Below are 19,536 nucleotides of genomic sequence, written 5' to 3' on the forward strand. Positions count from 1 at the left end.
AGTGTTGAACACAACCACTGTGTTGGAAATTATGTGCATATATATAATTAGGATGAATATGCACACAACTAGCGCTGACAAATTAATGACCATTAAAATCCGCAGACTGACTCATGTAGTTCTCACTTGAAAATAAAAGACAAAAATAAATTAAAAAATAAACAAGTGTCGTCTGACCGCCATATGGTTAAAATTTAAAAAAAATTGCTTGCTGACGGTCTGAGTAACATTTGCAGGGCTAGAAGTATTTATCTTCGTGTTGGCGTCGTTAGATGAAAAAAATTAAATTCAAGATATGCGCTCGCATTCTTAACTCTAATCTGTCAAACAAATACAGACATCCGGTTAGATAGGCTTGTTGTTGATGGATTCAAGGAATGTAAACACAACTGCTGGCGCCATTGACAGCGCAACGGTCCTGCGCAAGCGTCAAGTACCCGACTAGACTTCGCCTGCCGTCCCCGACGCGACTTAATGAAGTGTCCATGCCCCTAGCTGCTAGCTTCGCTGGAAAATTAAATTGTAAATTGTGGGGTTTAACGCGCCGAAGCGGGACGCGTGCTATGGGACGTCGTAATGAAGGGCTCCGGATTAAGTTAGACCATCTTCGGAGTTCGTGCGCCCACGAGCCCGCGAATGCACCCTACCGACACCGTTGCCCACGCAATCCATTACGGCTAATAGCTTTCCTAATTAGTGCTGTAGCCACTGCGCAGAAAAATAAAGGCAACAACCTTGAGCACCCTGCAGTGGAGAGGCAACAAGGCAGAGATATCAACGCAAAGTCACAACATAGCAAAGTGTTTTATTTACAGCAGAGTACTCTTCAAAGCTTGTTGCTTGCAAGCATATAAGACATTGTTTGGGCGCCCATATCTGTGGAAAGAAAGAAAAAAAAGGTCGCGCGCGCGAAAATTTATATACACTATGTACAAGGGCAGAGAACGGCAGCCTGTCGGAACATTACTGCTTGAGCAGCTTGCTTTGTCATGAAATGCAAGTACTGCCGCATCTGCTAGGGCCCTGGGAGAGAGGTGTAAGGACATAAAAAAAAATCCAGAGATCTTTGAGATGCTGCAACACAACCCTAATAAAAGGGCACAGTGCAGCCACACTACTGAAGTTGCCAGTCCTTTTAATGCCAGCCCTTCCTCTTCAACCTCGTCACGTGGCTTGCAATGGTTGCCAGTGACATGCCTTGCTGAAGACTCGGGATTTCAGTCCATGTTCCCTGCGGACAACTGGCAGCTTCATGTAGGAACCTCTCTCAAAGCGGATACTAAAAAGCGGAATAATTTGTTCCAGTCTTTTGTCGTTGCACATAATTCCTAGTGACTTGTCTAGTCACTTGCATCGGCCTAGAAGCAGGTCCGAGTAATTTTTTCACTTAGAAAAGAACTCCTCATCACAAGGTCGTCTGTGCTCTTCCTCAGACATGGGGAGGCAACGTGTCCCAGAGTATTTGCCGCGCGCTTTCCGTCAGGTGTTCGGGGAACTGGATGTCAAAGGCAACAAGGAGGTCGCCACGCTTCGTCGAGTCCTTGGGGTAAGGCAGGCCCTGGCCCTGGATACGCTTGACCGTTGTTGGCTTGACAATGTCGTTGAGCGGGAGGGAGATTTTGCCCTTGGTGAGCGTGGGCACCTCTATTGTCACTCCGCACAGAGCCTGAAGAGAGAACAAGGAAAAAAGAATTCAGCACACCTGTCGTGTCCGGTGAAAAACAATGCAAGAACACAACAGGTAAGAGGGAAGAAATGTATCCGGTATTACAGTACGCTCTGTTGTAAACAACATGTCAATAGCCTCCTGCCCAAGCTATGAATTAATGTTACTCAGCTATTCAGCAACAGGTTACAAGGGCAACTATAGAGAAGATTTTTGATAACATTCAGAGATTGCCACAGGCCCCTCAACATTCACCACCATCAGCAACCTCGCTACGTGCACTGACAAAGGCCTTTCCCATATCTCTCCAATTAACCCTGTCCTGTGCCAGCTACAGCCGCCCTATCCCCACCAGCTTCTTAACCTCATCTGCCCATCTATTGGCCACTCCATCCCTCAACATCAGCGGTTCCGAACTAACCAAGAATAACCATGTCCCTACAATTTCACCCTTCTGAGATATCTGTCACATATAACACTATCTGGAAAAATTTGACTACACTTCCATGATGCAGTCAAGCATAAGCCCAGAATGGTCAAACCTACCTGCTTGAGAGTTATCCTGGCCGTGTACCGGATGTCCGCGCCCTCCCTCTTGAACTGTGGGTGCGGCTTGTCGCGGATGATAAACACGATGTCCGCCGGGATGGTGCCGGGAAGCTGGTCCCCTTCGCGCTGGAACGTGATCTTGGTTCCCGCCTTCCATCCGGGCCTCACGGTGATCGAGAGCACCTTCTCCTCGCGCTTGGGCGTCCGGCCGTCCGGTCCCATAACTTTCCGGCTGATCTTCATCTTCTTGGTGCAGCCGCGGAAAACCTCTTCGAGTGTCACGTGCAGATCGTGCTCGATGGCCGGGTCCTGGCGGCCATGAGCCTTTCCGCCGCTGCCAGGCCTAGCGCCCGCCGTGAAGCTCTGGGACCGGAACGGGTTGGCTCCGGGCCTGCCACCCATAGGCACGCCGAAAGGGTCGCCGTCCAGGTCCATGTCATCGTCGGCACCGGCCCCTGGCCCACCGCCGAAGAACATGTTGATCCCACCAGGCCCCCCGGGTCCCCCTCCGAAGCCGAAGAAACTCTCGAACGGGTTGTCGGTGCCGAAGAACTGCGCGAACGTGGCACGCGGGTCGCCGTGGAAGGTGTAGGTGAAGGACTGGCCACCGGGCATGTTGGGACCGCCGCCGCCGCCTCCGCCGGCTCCCCCTTTCAGGCCTTCCTCGCCGAAGCGATCGTAGACGTCCCGCTTCTTCTTGTCACTCAGCACCTCGTACGCCTCGGCGACCTCCTTGAACTTCTCTTCGGCCTCGGGCGACTTGTTCTTGTCGGGATGGTACTTGAGCGCGAGCTTCCGGTAGGCCTTCTTGATGTCATCTTCAGAGGCACCTTTGCTGATGCCGAGGATTTTGTAGTAGTCTTTACCCATGGTGACCTGCAAATGCCGAACAAAAAGGCAAAACCGGGTGAGCGTAGGAGTAGACGAAGGCGACCGCTGACAGTAAAAAGACCGCAGTTAGATCTAGCGTGTGCAAAGTTTGCAGTCAGTACAGTTTCTTATTTTTTGGTTCACAGCAGCGGGGACGTTTTTTAGTGCAAGTGCAGTAGAAGATACGATGGCGAGCCGTCGCCTTCCGGACTACACGGTTTGAATCGTGCACGCTGATAAGACTACACACTTGCCGCAACCGTCGTCGCCCGCCAGCATCAAACGTGCAGATGCTGTTGCTTCTTAAGAACCTAAGCAATGCACCGCTAACGATGAACGAGAAAATCTACACCCCGGGGCGGTGGTAATAATGTTTTCCTGACCACGCGCGGGCAAGAAATAGCCGCGCGAGAGAGAGCTTAGGCCGCACCCAGACTGTGAGGACAGAGGCGCAGAGCCGGAACGCGCTGGCCGGGCAAACGTCCCGCTATTGCCGCAATGCGCGCATTCCAGAACCAAACGGTGTCGGTCTTGCGCAACCATGAACCCCTTTCATAGCAACCCCCCAAAAAATGACCGAATCCACTACGGGCAGACCACATGCTCTCCGAGCAAGAAAAAAATCGCAGGGCTAAGCGGCGGATTTAAGTACTTCAGAAGTTCTGTGAGGAACGCTTCTTCGACGAGTTTCTAGAACTTGCTCGTCGGTACGCGATAAGCTACGGCCGAATTCGCCACGTCCGCACAGCAACGGCTGTCGCCGGCGTTTTGAAATCCATGAAAAGCGCGTTTCGGGAAACAAAACACCTCATGCGCACTTGAGCTCTCTAGAGAGACGGCCGAGCAGTTAGTTGAGGCGGGCGGCGGCGATCGGGCACCAATGTCACGGAGGACATACGGTAGCAGTCCGACCGACGACGCGTTGCAGAACGCCGCCAGCTGACCGGCGGGATTAGTGCACATATCAAGCTAACAACATTAGCCTGCATGACCGTTGTCTGCACAGCTACAGCCCTAATCGCATGAACAAGACTCCATTTACAGGCGGGCGAAGCCTTTTTTTTTGAGCGGGAGCATTTTTCAGTGCCTCGAAACATTGGCGTCCCATTGGCATCATGTGACGAGCGCAGAATGACCAACTACGGTGTGCAGGTTGAACAGGCCCCCTCCTAAGGTCATCACACTGATTTCTGCACACTTCGACGAAGGAAGGCAGTAGCAACGCAAATTATTTTCCATCGCTGCATGAAAGGGGTGCTAGCGGCCAAGCAAATGGCGGGACGAGTCCCGATTAAGCGCGCCAAGTAGGCTGAAAGCACGGCGTTAAGCTTCACGTTAGTTTCTTTTGTCGTTAACTGCAAGCAAAGCTCCCAGATTAGGGAACTCATTACCACATCACAATAATTCGCATATCGCGGTCACATGAACGATTGGGCCAACGACACGCACCGTGGGCGATGAGCTACTGCCAACAAAAAACGAATATCAAGACGTGAAGTCTACTTACCTTTGGGTTCTTTGGACTTGTAGGTCAATGAAGGTCGGTACTCTTGGGAGTACGGTAATCCAAAAATCGAACCAACTACCAACGTAGTACAACTCACTCACAATGCTTTCTTGTATGCTAGGGCGACACTGCGGGCGAGCGGGTATATACGTTGGAAACGGGCTTCCAGAAACGTCTCGAAAAAACTCTCGGTGACGTCTTGTCAGGCAAGTGACGTCACAACAGCAAGTGTCGTCCTCTAGCGGCTGGCGCGCTAACCACACTGAAGCAATCAGCTGGCAACGCAGAGTAGGGATGCCACTGGGAGCCTTTGCCACTTCCACTGTAAGGAACGTTGCAACACACGCTCGCTGCGTTTCACACAGGCGGGTCCGCGAAGAATGCCTCACCGCTCGGAGTAGTCCTTACGTAGCAGAGACGTCTTGTGAAGCGAATAAGCTGCCGATGGGCCGCAGCTGTTCGCAGCTGCAGGCATAGCTTGGAGGCGCAACCATCGGCAGCTCTTGCACTTTACAAAACAGCCGCTCATCTATCAGCGGCGCTGCGTACGGTGCCCCACTTGCGCGTCTAGAACATTCTAGTAAGTTCTCGAAGGCAGAAAATGTGAAATTTTGCACTTTTTATGTCCAAACAACAATGTAAGCAAACTTTTAAGAAAATTTATTAGTCTAGAGTTTTTATAAACCTTTGATAATTTTATTGCGCCTCTTGGATACCTTAAGTGTTTAATGCACCAATCAGCTAAAGAGTTGGCCGAAAACAAAATAAATCAGGCAACCAATACATTATGAATTGATGATGATGGTTGAGAGGGCAGTGGCGACCTCTGCAAAAGCTTGACGCAAATTCCGAGTGAAAAATCCTCATTACACATACCGCTCAAGCACCGCTTCTCGATCGGCTGCTTGTCGGTCTCACTCCTCCGAGGCCGGTCACACCATCCCGACTTGACGCGACGGCCACTTTCCTCCAAGAGGATTCTCGTTATCACATCACCTCACACCTCTTCGTCGGTGCATCGAACAAAACGTTCATCGGCGTACGACGATCATCATGGAGGTGAGCGACACTTGCGAGTTCTGAAGAACGCCGAGTTAAACAAATCGTAGTAAACGATGGTTTATTGAAAACGCAATCTTTCCAAAACACTCGTAGCTAACTAGTACTATATAGCAGGTAGGAAAGGCTTGCGGTTGAAAATATGCGGAGGGGCTTTAATATTCGGTGCGGCATTTTTGTAGAGTCTTGTCTCGAGTAGAACCTGCGAAAGCTTGGGGCACGACCGCTTATTCCTTCCGGCCGCGATCAGCAGGAAAATCAGCGCTGACATCGGTGTCGGCGCGAGCTTTCCAAGGCAAGTAGCCAGTATCTGTTCCGGCGATCACGGGCGGGCTGTTATCACGTCTAGCGAATTTTTCTGTCGACTGCCTAGCTCTGCAAGGTTGAAACCGAATCGCTCGGGGCAAATCACTTTGTTTATTATCCTTTCTGTTTTCTGTAGCCGCTTACCGGCCTTCTCGAACTCGGGTTGGTGAACCCGTGTTTGTCCGAACACACGAGCTTTTACAAATATGTGTTTTGCTGGAAGGGGTTTTTACGCGAAAGAGCCGGCCCCCTGGGATCTGTGATTACTACTTTTCCTTTTTGTGACGCACGTAGCGTCCTTTCTTGGGAGTTTGATTCTTTCCCACGCCGCGCTTCGCCTTGGAAAAAAAAAAAAAAAAAAAAGTTGACGGGCTACTCGGCACGTTTACACCGGTCTCCCTTTCCCCTGCTCTTTTCACCCGGGTAATCTTTCCTTCTTGCGCTCCTGATTTCCTCGTTGGTCCGTGGCCAGAGGAAAAGAAGGTTGGAACTGAGACGCCGTCGGCGGCGCGAGTAACGGCGATCCGGAAAGCGCACTTTTTACCTGTGTACCGGAAAACGCGGCGTCGGGTTGATGTAACGGCCAGGTACCAGTACCTTGGGCGAACTGTCTCGCGTGCTAAGGAGACCAGACGTGATGGAAACATACGAGCAGCGCGCTGTACCCAGTTCTCGGATAGTTGTGCGAGTTTTGCCAAGGTCATAGGTAATTGAGGTAGACGCCTATCATATTCTGTTTCCTGCTTCTTTAGAGGCGCCCATTTATCGCACCTTTGACCTTCTTTTATTTTGTATGGTTCAGGAAAAACGCCGCAGCTTGGTGCTTAGGCGGGTATAAGTGTAGTGTGATCCACATATTGTATGTCTAGTTCTTGCAGCACGGTGCATGATGACTGAAAACTGGAAAGAAGATTGTCTGCAACACTATCTAAAAAGTGGTTGTATAGGGTGTGCTCCTATCTGAAAAACTTCAGTATAACAGCTAGTTGACTGAGTTGGTACATACTTGAAGAAAACAGCAAAAATTTGTATAAAAATTCAGTAAAATGCCTTTTGCAACGATATCGCCAGTTATGCCAGTTGGTATAGTATAGTGGCGACTCGGAAATACAGCGAGAAAGGTGAAAGTGATAGCAAGAAACAACAGGCCTTGTGCCCACTTTCACGTAAACTGCATTTGAACAGACATGGAGCATATACATTTTTCAACCGCTAACACAATGAAGTATCTCAAGAGAGTGCTTTAATAGGTAAAACGAAAGGCAGTTTTTGAAAGCGCATCAATTTAGCACTCTGTTGGCTGATAAGACTGACCATAAATGTTAATGATCTCTCGGTTTAGTTGGCTGTTATTTCAAACTAAAATGACAGCGTTAGAAAAACCTGCATAACATTCACACTTTTCCCAAACCACTATCAAATGGGGCATTTTCTAGTGACTAGACTGCTTACAGTCGCTAAGGTATAAATAAACACAGTGGACACTGTAGTCCACAAAATAACTGGACAGGATATGTCCGGTTGTTTCCTGTGCAAATTTTCATCTTTCACACTGTGTGTTCCCTAAAGAGTCTATTCATGTCAGTGGAATGTTGCAATAGTTTCGAATGGGCAGCCAGCCTAAAAGTTGGAAGTTATCACATGAGCGTTAGAGTTAGGTAACCTATGTGTTAAGCTGGACCTGATTTGTCAGGTCTGAAAATATGCATGGCCCACTGAGGTTGCACGCGACGAAAAGATTGCAACGAACTGTCTTGAAACACAAGGCTTAATCGGGCATAGGTTAGGTTTAAGTTTGTAATGATGCTGTTTATTTTTATGCACTGATTTGACCTAGCTCATTCTATCACTTTCCTGCATGCTCTTCCCTGAAGATCGAGGTTGTGGCAGCCGGTTCGAACAAGCAAGTGGCCAAGCTTCATGGGGTGAGCAAAGAAAGGTTTTGGTGGCCAGTGTCAGTGTCATTCCTTCATGGAATGTGCCTGCGGCATTCATGGAATGTGCCTGCGGCATTCATGGAATGTTCGACAGTGCTTATTTTCTTTCTCAACTCATCTTCTTCATTCCAGCTTAACGACAGCACCACAGTCTTGGACATTAAGAAGCAAGTTCACCGTCTCAGTAAGTTGTTTCCGAAGTGCTGTTGTGGAAAAAGTGATGTTCTGTTGCCTGCAGTGTTGAGCAACGCGCACTTATTTGCTTGTTTCTGTTGCAGAGCCTAAGCTGTACCCTGACAGGCAGGCCCTGAAGAGCGACCCAAGTAGGCATTTTTATATATATAATTTTTTTCCCCCCAACTGCTCTCCCTAGTATGGCAGGAAGTGGAACGCACTTTCAGAGTTGCAGCAAACTTTTTGTCATATTGTGCTTTTATACATCATTTTTTTGTTTTTCTTTTTTCAGATTTACCTTTTTTTTTTTCTCTGTAACATGTGCTTTAGCTGTGTGCTTTAGCCTTGGCAGTCAATCTTCTGTCAAACTTCCTGACACAGCCCCTCGTCATTTAAAAAAAAAATGCTTTTGAAAATTGTGGGGCGTTTTAAGAGTGATGTTGTCACAGAAGACTTCTCTCTAAACATGCAGCTTGGTTGATGATGTCCGAGCGGAAATTAAGAGGGAAAAAATGGTCTTGGGTAGGACACGTAGTACTGCACTCAGAGCAGTCAGTTTGAGCTAGAATGCTCACTCCACTCGGACCAGTGTAGTGTGAGAGCTTTCGCAGCTGATCACTTTTTTTCCTTCGCAGAGGCCAAAACCCTGAAAGATGAGAGCACCCTCAAGGAGCTCAGGGTCCAGTCTGGGGACAAGTTGTACCTCAAGGACCTGGGTCCCCAGATTGGCTGGAAGACGGTAAGCAGAATACTTGCATATTCTATGAGCTTGATTAATGGATTTTTATGTGCCGAAGCATCATTGTGGCTCTGGCAATCTATTGCAAAGGGAATAGGCATCATCCTCATTGCCATAGCATGGGCTCTGAATTAATTTCAACCACTTTTAGGCTCTTCATATGCACTGTAACTGGTGAGCAGCCATGATAGCTATCGGCGCCTGCAGTCCTGTTATCTTGTTACTGCTGTCGTGTGATCCTGTTGTTGATTGTGCTAAAAACTCCACATGGTGGGAACATTAGCCATGAGCTGGGACACAGGTTTTCACTACTTCGTAAGTTTGTGTACTGGAAGCTTTTACATATGTAATTGGTGCTTATGCAGGTGGTCAGCCACATTTTTTTGGATGCTGTTTCCTGTACGTCGGTGTGGAGGATTGCCTTGGCTTGCATACTGTGCTTGATCTGGTGCCCATAGGTGACAGAAATGTGGAGGCGCTTAAAGAATAGAGAGGAAAGCTTGCTACGAATTTATGCTTTTGGCGAGATTGAAAGCAGGGTTTCAGGATCGTGATCAAATGTTTCTGTATTTGATTGGGTACTGGTGGTAGAGATTGGCTGGTGTGCCCTTGACTACCTGTGCTTGCTACATACATGCTAAGGCTGAATGCAAGATGCTGAATTGCAGAGTTTAGATCCACAGGGTTAAGTAGAGATGCTGTCCTAATCACCACTGGTGTCCTCATTTGTGTGTGGTTACTAGGAGAGGAAAGGCACGGTAACTGTCTCACTTGAGTTGAACACCTCAACCGCGCTGTTTTGGGGGAAGGAGGGTGTGAAAGAGGCACTTTGTGGAGGTTTCTGGAGTAATTTTGACCACTCGGAGATATGGACATTGCACAGCACACAGGCAATTTCACCTTTCACCTTCATCGAAGTATTTCTGCAGCCAGAGTTAAATCCCGCAACCTTCAGTAGAGCAGCTGAACACTTTAACCACTGCACTGTTGTACCAGGTCATACTGTCAAGATAGATAATGGCAGGCTCCAGAGCCCCAGGAAACGTGTCGCAAATTTGTGGTTTTCCTGTTAACAGTTGTAGGCATGCATTGCGGTTTAATTTGGATGTTTTAAACGATGTGTACCATTCACCTTCTCTTTGCGGTTCCATTTCCTGTACACAAGACTAGAAGTCTGGTTGACATAGTTGTTTGGTTAGATATCTGATACCAGTGCTTCTCCTCTCTTGAACAGGTGTTCTTGGTGGAGTACTTTGGACCCTTGGCTCTGTACCTTCTCACAGTCAGCCGGCCTTCTTGGTTGTACGGCCAGTACGCAGCGCGCCATCAGATGGACATTGCCGTCAGGTTGGTGTCTTTTATCAACAACCCTGTGTCAGGTTGCTCTTGAATTTTTGCTGCGCGTCGCATCTTTTAGGGTTTGCTTCATGGCTGTGCATTTGCTGAGAGAGAGTTTTTAATTTGCAAAGTGACCTCGGTCGGAGGCTGTACCCTGGATGCATCTTATGGCCTGTTCTTTTAGCACTTGCAAACTTCTTGTTTGGCTGGAATGCATGCTGCCAACCTTCACTCTGTGCCACTCATGTCAGAAGTAAATGGTGCACAAGGCTGAGCAGTGATCACCGAGTTATTATAAATCGAAAACCTGTTTCCGATCAGCTTCGTTTTTCAGTGAAGAAATTTATGTTCCAACCGATCTTGGTTTGTGCCTAGTATTTCGTTTTATTAGCTACTGCAGTCGATTATTATTCCACTCTCTGTTTATATGCTTCACTGCTTTCTTTTTTTTTTTGTCCATGATGGCCCTGTAGTCGGATACAACTCAATCACGAAGCGGTTTTTTCCCGTCAAAGGACCCCCCCCTTCCAGCCAGCGGCGTCGGTTGATTCTCATGAACCTGCTAGCGTGACAAGAAAGGAAGGGGACTGTCCTCTACTGTTGAGGAAGGGGACTATCCCCTTTCATCTGCCACTCCCCATATTGTCATGCTAGTAGGCTCATGAGAATTGGCCAACTCCATAGGCTGGAAGTGGGTCCTTTGACAAAGGCAAGCCACTTTGTTCTTGAGTTGTATTCGACTATAGCTCCTTGCACGCTCACAAGATTGAAGTGCTGCCATTGCAAAATTTGGTACTTTTGCTGTGGGCTCCCATTTGCCTTCATTGCGGTCTCAAGTGTGTGGTCCTTGTTTGCTCTTTCTGACTTCATGAGTGCTAAGGCTGTCGATTGGTTGTGCAGGATTGCAGCTGGCTGCTGGAGTGTGCACTATGTCAAGCGGCTGCTGGAGACGCTCTTTGTGCACCGGTTCTCGCACGGCACCATGCCTATCATGAACCTCTTCAAGGTGCGTCGAGCTTCTTTTTTTTTAAATTTTTCATTTTGCTTTTGTTTTTCTTGCATTGTGCTCCGGTTTCTCCTTGCTATGTGCGATTACTGCCCCATGACTTTTGACTATTGTTACTTGCGTAATCTCTTGAAATGTTGACCAGTTTTCCGCAGTTTTTGCTATGTGGCTGGGATGGAGAATTCACTTCAAACTAATTGTTGTACACCATCGTCATGACAGTGTAGTACATTACGAAGAACATGTACTACAGCTGTACCTTACAGGTACTTGCCTATGGCTTACTTATAGAGTATAGACATGGAGGCTAATGAAAAGGGTTGAACATAAATTGAGGACAGCATGGTGGGCTATGGAAAGGAAAATGATGGATAGGTGTAACATTAGGAGACTGGAAGAGCGCAGTGTGGGTCAGGGAACAAACACAAGTTAATGACATCCAAATTGAAATCAAGAAGAAATGGGCATGGACAGGGCATGTAGTGTTAAAGGTGCACTGAAGAGGATTCTGAACTTGTCTTTTTGCTGCGGGAACTCGATCTACACGTTCCTAGCATTCTTAGAAACTGCAACTTATTGCCCTGTATGGCCGATTTCCCTAATTAAATCGAATTAACGTCCGGCTCCCGCCCTTTTTTTTTAATTCTCCCTCGTACGATGGGCGGAGTCGACCAACGCGTGAAGTTCCTTTCAGCCAGCTCCGTGGAGGCTTTGCTTTCACTTTATTTTGTTTTTTAGGTTTCCATGAATAAATAGTTTCATTCGCAGATAATATTGCCGCAAAATAAGCCCGCAGAAATAAAAATATGCGTGGACTATTTGCTACTACAGACTACTACTATGTATTACTCCGCCGATGGCAGAGGAGCAAGCCGCCACGGGACTGGGTGAAAGGCACTCCACGCGTTTGTCGACTCCGCCCACCGTACGAGGGAGAATTAAAAAAAAAAAGGGCGGGAGCCGGACGTTAATTCAATTTAATTTGGGAAATCGGCCGCACAGGGCAATAAGTCGCAGTTTCTAAGAATGCTTGGAACGTGTAGATCGAGTTCCTGTTGCAAAAAGACAAGTTCAGATTCCTCTTCAGTGCACCTTTAAGGGAAGGTTACCAATGGCTGTCAAGGTTGACAGAGTGGATTCCAAGAGAAGGCAAGCGTAGCAGGGTGCGGCAGAAACTCAGGTGTGTGGATGGGGTCAAGAAGTTTGTGAGGGTAAGATGGCCGCAGCTGGCTCAGGACAGAGTCTGTTGGAGAGATATGGGAGAGGCCTTTGCCCTGCAGTGTAGTTAAGCTAATGGTGATCCTTATGTGAAGAAGGTGGCATTGTGACTTCTTGTGTGTGCGTGCACCTGTTTCACAACTTTTTTTTTGTTTTAAAAGTGTCTCTGCTTTTACGAGTGGTACCTTTATTGGCTTGGCTTGTGCTATGAGTTGCTGACCTTACTGTGGTCCATTTGACGGTGGCCATGTGGTCATTGTTTGCAAAACTTGGCATCTGCAAGAGGCTCCTTAGAAGCCTTATGCCCTTACCACTGTGGTAGCCAGAGGAAAGGAACCTCAACCAAAGCCTTGCTGTGATTGACCCAAAAAGAACAAGGAAAGTACAGAGAACAAGAAACTCAGACTTGGAGCTAAAAAGCAGCTGTATTATTTGTATCACATGCTCTGTGCGAGCACCACTTCCCGAAACCACTTAGCCCCACCTGGGTACCATTAGTTTGTTGTCCAGGTTGGGTAGACCGTATTGTTTTCTATTGCGGAAATCAACAACGATGCCGCTTCCCCTAGAGAAACTCTCATGTGCTACTGTCTCTGCAAAAACAGAAATAGGATTGAATTTTCTCACGAAGTGTGTGTGCTAGAAGGAATTGGAGAGGTGCCCTGTTCACGCATTTTTCTTGTGGCTTGGTCGCTGCCATGCAGTTTTTTGTTGAGAAGTTGCCCTTCACTACGGCGTCTCCCATAGCCTGAGTCGCTTTGGGACGTTTGGGACGTTAAGCCTCATGAACCAAACCAAACAAGAAGTTGAATATGCTGAACGCAGAATGAGTGGAAGAAAAGAGAGCAGAAACATCACACCTGTGCTAATTTTGTTCGCTTCTCATGTCGTGTCATTTTCTTTTGTCCACAGAACTGCTCATACTACTGGCTTTTTGGCCTGTACATTGGCTACTATGTCAACCACCCCCTGTACACTCCTCCAGGTGCGTGCATGGAAGCATGCTGCTTGTTGTCAAAAACTGCAGTTTTATGCTCCAATGAAAGGGAATCAAAGCGCTATGGGCAGACAAGCATGTTTGTGTTGTTGCGCGATGAAGACTGGCTGCTGGTGTAGTTTTACTTTTTAAGGCGAAAGCCTTTAATGCCTCATCGTTGTCGACAGAAGGTTGTCAGCAGAGGCATCATGCTTTTCGGTTGGTCGAAATGGTTATGACGTCAGAGTGCGCGGATTCGAAGTAATGAGGTCACCCACGGATGCCTGACGCCCCCTTTTGGAGCACACGACAACTAATAGAATAGTTGTCATCCGCTCCGACAGGGGGCGTAAGGCGTCTGTGGGTGACCACATTACATACCTCATTACTGCGAACAGAGCCACAAATACAACCGAACTCATCGAAGCAGAGAGAGAGTCGTGCTAAAGAAGCAGTCAAAGTCGGCAGTCAAAGTCGGCAGTCAAAGTGTGTAGTTGTAATGTGTAATCAAAGTGTGTAGTCAGATGAAGCACTAGTACAGCACAAGCAGTCTCGCAGTCAATGCCAAACAGTGCGCCTGGAAAGGCTTTCGCCTTGCAGCACTTTAGAGAGCCAAAGTGCCCCCTGAATTTTTGTAGCATTGCTAGTGATTGTCTCACTAGCCAATCGCAGCCATCATGGACTTAACTAGGTGTTAATATAATATCTAACATTTTTTTATCCTTTTGTTTGGTCACCGACCATTGCAAAAAAAAAAAAAAACAACATTAGTAATAGCTAACAGTGTGCAACTTGCTATCAAGTGTTTTTCTTTATAGTATTCAGCAAAAGCTAACACAGTGCAGTTGTAAGATGTACTGTATTTACCACATTCTTTTACTGGCATTTTTTACTGCCCTCTGGTAACGGCCCGCTTTATTTCTGAACAATTCATGGCATCCAGAATAAAATGAAATTGTACTGTACTTGTGGAAAATTAGCTACAGTATTTTACACTTATATAACACGACCACAAATGTAACGGGAGGGACGAGTTTGAGGACTCATGAAATTGGAAAAAAAAAAGAAAGGTATCACAATTTTGATGTGGTCATGGTTTTTTCAAGCCAGCTACAGACGAGGCGTCGAGGGCTTGGAAAAAAAGGAAGACTACACGCACCGATATTGAACCAACGAATACGTCAATACTATCTAAAAGGCAATGCTTCAAAAAACTGCGCGACATCATCGACCATGTTAATGCCTCCGATGCATTAGTGCACACTCGTGTTATATTCATTTCATGCGAATATGGTACTACGCTTAAAATTCACTTGTTTCTTTCTTTGTTAACGCTATTTTTATCACGTTTCCTCGCTATGATGTCTGAGGGCGTTGAGGGCATCATATGTCAATAAGTAATACTCCTGTAACGCAGATATTTTCAACGGCAGTTAGTGTAACCGTTGAGATCTCAGTGGCAGTTCAGTTTGGCTGGGGTCAAGGGCCGCAGAACCGGTCAAGTGACAAGATGGCGATCAGTGGACCCACTGCATCAGCCGAGTCAGCAGCATTTTCCACTGTCTTATGTTCTCCAATCACATGAAAGCTTGTTGTTCTTGCTAGTATAACTCCCGGCGTACAGCTATCGCTAATCGAATGTGTGTAAACATGCAAAACTGCCAAGCGGCACCAGAAAAACAAGGGCTAAGCGGTGAAGCCAGTAGTGCCTCTACGGGATTGTCTTGGCTCTTTGTGGTGTTCATTCATGGCAGATTCAAAGCACCAAACTTGGGGAGAAATTGCAGTTGAATGAAATAAAGTATAAATCATTGTTTGCAATCAGAAATAAAGATAGAAAACAGTTGTTTTCATCTATTGATCACGAGCATGTGGAACGATCAAGAAGGTGAACCGAGTTTCGGGGATGTACCGCACAGCTGCAGCAGACATCAGTTCGAAAGCTGAACTGTTCGTCAACTGAAACGAAGCTGAAACTGTCTGTGTAACAGGGTTATAGCCTGTGCGGTGGAATTCACGCATTTATTCTGCAGTCTAACAACTTTTGTTGTGCGGCTAGTGAAAGTTGGCAGAAGGTTTATGCGGAGTGATTGCCACTGTGCTGTTGTTTTGAGTGCAAGCATGTGTAATCTTGCTACTTCACTTTGTGTCTAATGGATTTAGCATTTTTCTCAGCTGCGTATAATTCGTTGGGAGTGTAGTGGATGGGTGGACTTCTAATTTTTGTTATGCTGTTCGTGCAGACGCTTTGTGCGGTAAAAAAAAAAATTGGGTAGAGCAGATATGCATGTTTCTTTGCGATTTATTCTGTGCAGTGCTGGGACCAGTGCAGGTCTATGGAGGCTTGGCTGCATTTGTGGTGAGTGCTGCATAAAGCTCTATGAAGCAGAATGTATTGATGACAGCAACGTGTGGTGGTTGCTAGAAGCTAGCAATGTTCAGCATATGATATACAGTGCTTTGTTCGATTTGCACATATAATTTTTTTTTGTGTCGATTTCAAAAGCCTCATTTGTGCCCACATTTTTTTGTTACCTTAGGGTTCAGCTTAAGTTGAGGACAACGCAGCGAGCTATGAAAGGAAAAATGATAGGTGTAGTCGAGGGTTTGACGGCATACCGTCTGGTCAGGAATCATGGTGATGAGGATTGCTGGTCACTGGCCAAAGTCAATCATTAAAGACGCTACTGAGTGCTACAAAAGACGGATCCGTGCGCCGATTGCTTCATAGTGAACAAGGGAGCCGTAGCGCTCCCGAAACGTCTTTCTTTATTGACTTTGGCCAGTGACCAGCAATCCTCATCAAAAATGATAGGTGTAACGTTAAGTGATCAGAAGTGGGCGGAGTGGGTGAGGGAACAAATGCGGGTTAATGACATCCTAGCTAAAATCAAGAGGAAGAAGTGGGCTTGGGCAGGGCATGTAACGCGAAGGTAGGATAACTGCTGGTCCTTAAGGGTGACGGAGTGGATTCCAAGAGAAGGCAAGCGTAGCAGGGGGCGGCAGAAAGTTAGGTGGACGGATGAGATTGAGAAGCTTGCGGGGATATGGTTGCTGCAGCTGGCAAAGGACAGGGTTAATTGGAGAGACATAGGAGAGGCTTTTGCCCTGCAGTGGGAGTAATCAGGCTGATGATGATGATGATAATGGTAAGAAACTTCCTTATTGGTGGAAAGCTGAACAGCAGTTAGGAAAGTAATTGCAGTGCAGCCTATCTGAACTAGCATAAGTGGTTTGGTTACTTTGGTGTAATACTAGCTTTTTGTTTTGTTGTGTAGTTTGCCGAGTTGGGCAACCTGAGCATCCACGTTGCCCTGAGGAATCTCAGGCCTCCTGGTGAGTAGTTTCATCCCTTCTCGTCTTTTCTTTTAGGTGTTGCATGCCATCCATTCACTTATTTCCTGTGAAAAGTTGATTAGGGATTGTGATACCTTGCTATGAGCTGACTGCTTACTGTAGCAGGTCACCTGCACCAGGTGGAATGAAGGCTTTAGAACACATGGCAGTGTTGATAGCTGAGCCTCCCTTACGTGAAACCTGCACCTGGATCTTGTGGCTTGTGTTAACTTGAAGCACTTGTCTACAAAGTACACGGTAACTGTGGTATACACAAGTTTGTGAAGTACTAATTGAAACGCTGTGAAAAAAAAAACCTGATCGTGATTTAATGACTCCCTCACAAGTTCATTAAATGATAGCTGGTTTTGGTGGAGGAAAGTAATTTACATTAGTAGTTCCTCTTTTGAGGTGCTCATAACTTCTTTATTTCAGCTCTGGTTTGTTTGTCTTTAACATGCTGCATTGTATTGAGCACAGTTGACAGCTATATTATACCTTGTCAGGCTGCTTCTCTGATGCATTTTTGACACTGCAGAATGAACCTCTATGTATGCAAAAGGTATGCGGCAAGTGCAGTGTAGTGCTCATTGAGCACTTTGCACTGTGTCTCATGGCTTGACTTGAGGCATGCATCACCGCGGTGGCTCGATGGTTACGGTGCTTGGCTGCTGGCCCGGAAGACGTGGGTTCGATCCCGGCCGCTGCGGTCGAATTTCGATGGAGACTGAATTCTAGAGGCCCGTGTGCTGTGCGATGTCAGTGCACGTTAAAGAACCCCAGGTGGTTGAAATTTCCGGAGCCCTTCACTACGGCGTCCCTCATAGCCTGAGTCACTTTGGGAGGTTAAACCCTCATAAACCGTTAACCAAATCAGTGTAGGCATGAGGTGTTAGGCAGCTTTGAGATTTAATGAGCTTTTCAGAAGTCTGTGTGATACTGCCATTGATTGGGTTGTCATGTGAAGCTTTTAATCACTTGCTTCTTTCATGTCGTTTTCTTTTTTTTCTTGTTGCTTATAATTCCTGGACAACCTCTATAATCAGTGCAGTCTATCAATGCAGCAAGCCGCTCTTGGAAGGTTTTTCATCTCGGCAGAGTGTTCGAGTCTGATGCCTCTGTATGCTCCTTGTTTGGAAAACACCTGGTGGATGTGTGCCGCTGTTACTAGACTGTGTGATGGCTGGCAACCCTGTGCAGGCACCAAGGAGCGCCGCATCCCAGTGCCCACGGGCAACCCGTTCACCCTGCTGTTTGACTTCGTCTCCTGCCCCAACTACACGTACGAGGTCATGGCCTGGCTCTCCTTCACCTTCATGACCCAGTGCCTGCCAGGTGAGGTTGCCTATAGGTGCTGCTGAAAAGTTTATTGTGGGCAAAAACTTTCCGAAGTCTCGGCGACAGTTATGCACCTCTATACCGTGACATTGAGTGATAGCTGGTGATTGTCTCTGAATGATTGTGCCATTCACCACGCAACACAGTGGCTCCCTCTGTGCACAAAGATGCGGGCAGCACAAACACTAGTCTTTGCTGCTGCGCACAGAAGACACCACAAATCTGGAGCGTGGCAAATGACGCCACTGCCCTTAAAAGCTGTTATAAAATGTTAAAAGGATGTTTACCTGTTATAGAAAAAGCTGTTTACCTAACATGAGAAAACTTTCAGCATCAGGTGCATGTGTTAGGGAGATGTAGAAGACAGAATGTGACAAGAGACTCGTGTGGTCCCTTGTGAGTTTCTTCATGCAGTGTTCACTGTTTTCTCCCATCTGCAGCCGGACTGTTCACCCTGGCTGGCTTCTACCAGATGACTGTGTGGGCCCTGGGCAAGCACCGCCAGTACAAGGCCGAGTTCCCCAACTACCCTCGCCAGCGCAAGGCAATCGTACCCTTCCTCATCTGAGCTGCGTCAGGCGGCTCTTGGGAGACATCTCTCATGCTCATCATCTACCAGTGTGTTGTGCACGTCGTGGGTTTCCTTCGTTGTACTCCAGTTCTTCTGCAGCTGTTCCTTCTCTTTCTTCCTGGTGGTTCTATCTGTCCTCGCGGACACTACTTCTCATCTTGCTGTTTGATGTGCACGTGTGCGATGTCTTGCCCTCTGGCACACACCTTTTTTTTTTTTTTTTCTACTACGTGACAGCATTCCGATGGCCAAGTATTAAGGACCAAGAAATACTCGACCCAGTCGTACATTCTTTGTTCTTGTGTTGTTCTCTTCCGGGGGCGTCAATAAAAGACTTTTTTTTTTTCACCTCTGTTAGTAAGAGTGTGCTCTTTCTGCCATTTCCGTTATATTCTGCCAGCAGTAAAAAACGGGGTGTTTGGCTGCTGTAGCAAGAGTAGGTACAACCTTTGTCAAAAGTAACCAGGCTGCATGGTTTGCTTCTAGCTTGTATAGTGGAGCCCTTGTGGCTTTCCTAAAGACCAAAAGTTGTTGGAAGGTAAGAAGGCCCGCAGTCCTTACCGTTAACGACCATTTCAGCTTCAGGGAAGCTGTAAGGGCTCCACTGAACGAGCTAGAAGCAAACCATGCAGCCTGGTTACTTTTGACAAAGACTGTACATCATCATCAGCCTGACTACGCCCACTGCAGGGCAAAGGCCTCTCCCATGTCTCTCCAAATAAACCTGGCCTGTGCCAGCTGCAGCTACCGTATCCCTGCAGACTTCTTAATCTCATCCGCCCACCAAACTTTCTGCCACTCCCTGCTACGCTTGCATTCTCTTGGAATCCACTCTGTTACCCTTAAGGACCAGCGCTTATCTTGCCTTCGCATTGTGTGCCCTACCGAAGCCCATTTCTTCCTCTTGATTTCGGTTAGCATGTCATTATAGGTGCACTAAAGAGGA

General features: G+C 47.2%; 2 protein-coding genes across 2 annotated transcripts; one reads left to right on the plus strand and one right to left on the minus strand.

The window, feature by feature from the left end:
• Positions 1-785: 785 nt before the first annotated feature.
• Positions 786-5,094, minus strand: LOC149365745 (dnaJ homolog subfamily B member 4). Its single transcript, XM_089545667.1, has 3 exons — positions 4,593-5,094; positions 2,213-3,091; positions 786-1,666 (listed from the first exon to the last, which is right to left on the minus strand). Exons 2-3 carry the CDS (start codon positions 3,083-3,085, stop codon positions 1,430-1,432), a joined length of 1,110 nt encoding a protein of 369 aa, XP_089401793.1. The 5' UTR covers positions 3,086-3,091; positions 4,593-5,094; the 3' UTR covers positions 786-1,429.
• Positions 5,095-5,420: 326 nt separating this feature from the next.
• Positions 5,421-18,934, plus strand: Sc2 (trans-2,3-enoyl-CoA reductase Sc2). The gene is made up of 12 exons (XM_089545680.1): positions 5,421-5,651; positions 7,832-7,882; positions 8,027-8,078; positions 8,173-8,217; positions 8,704-8,807; positions 10,042-10,154; positions 11,046-11,151; positions 13,282-13,354; positions 15,661-15,704; positions 16,624-16,681; positions 17,882-18,016; positions 18,460-18,934. Exons 1-12 carry the CDS (start codon positions 5,646-5,648, stop codon positions 18,585-18,587), a joined length of 915 nt encoding a protein of 304 aa, XP_089401806.1. The 5' UTR covers positions 5,421-5,645; the 3' UTR covers positions 18,588-18,934.
• Positions 18,935-19,536: the final 602 nt, after the last annotated feature.

The sequence above is a fragment of the Amblyomma mixtum genome, chromosome 1, assembly GCF_055824585.1.
Source record: "Amblyomma mixtum isolate Tamu chromosome 1, ASM5582458v1, whole genome shotgun sequence".
NCBI classification, from domain to species: Eukaryota; Metazoa; Arthropoda; class Arachnida; order Ixodida; family Ixodidae; genus Amblyomma; species Amblyomma mixtum.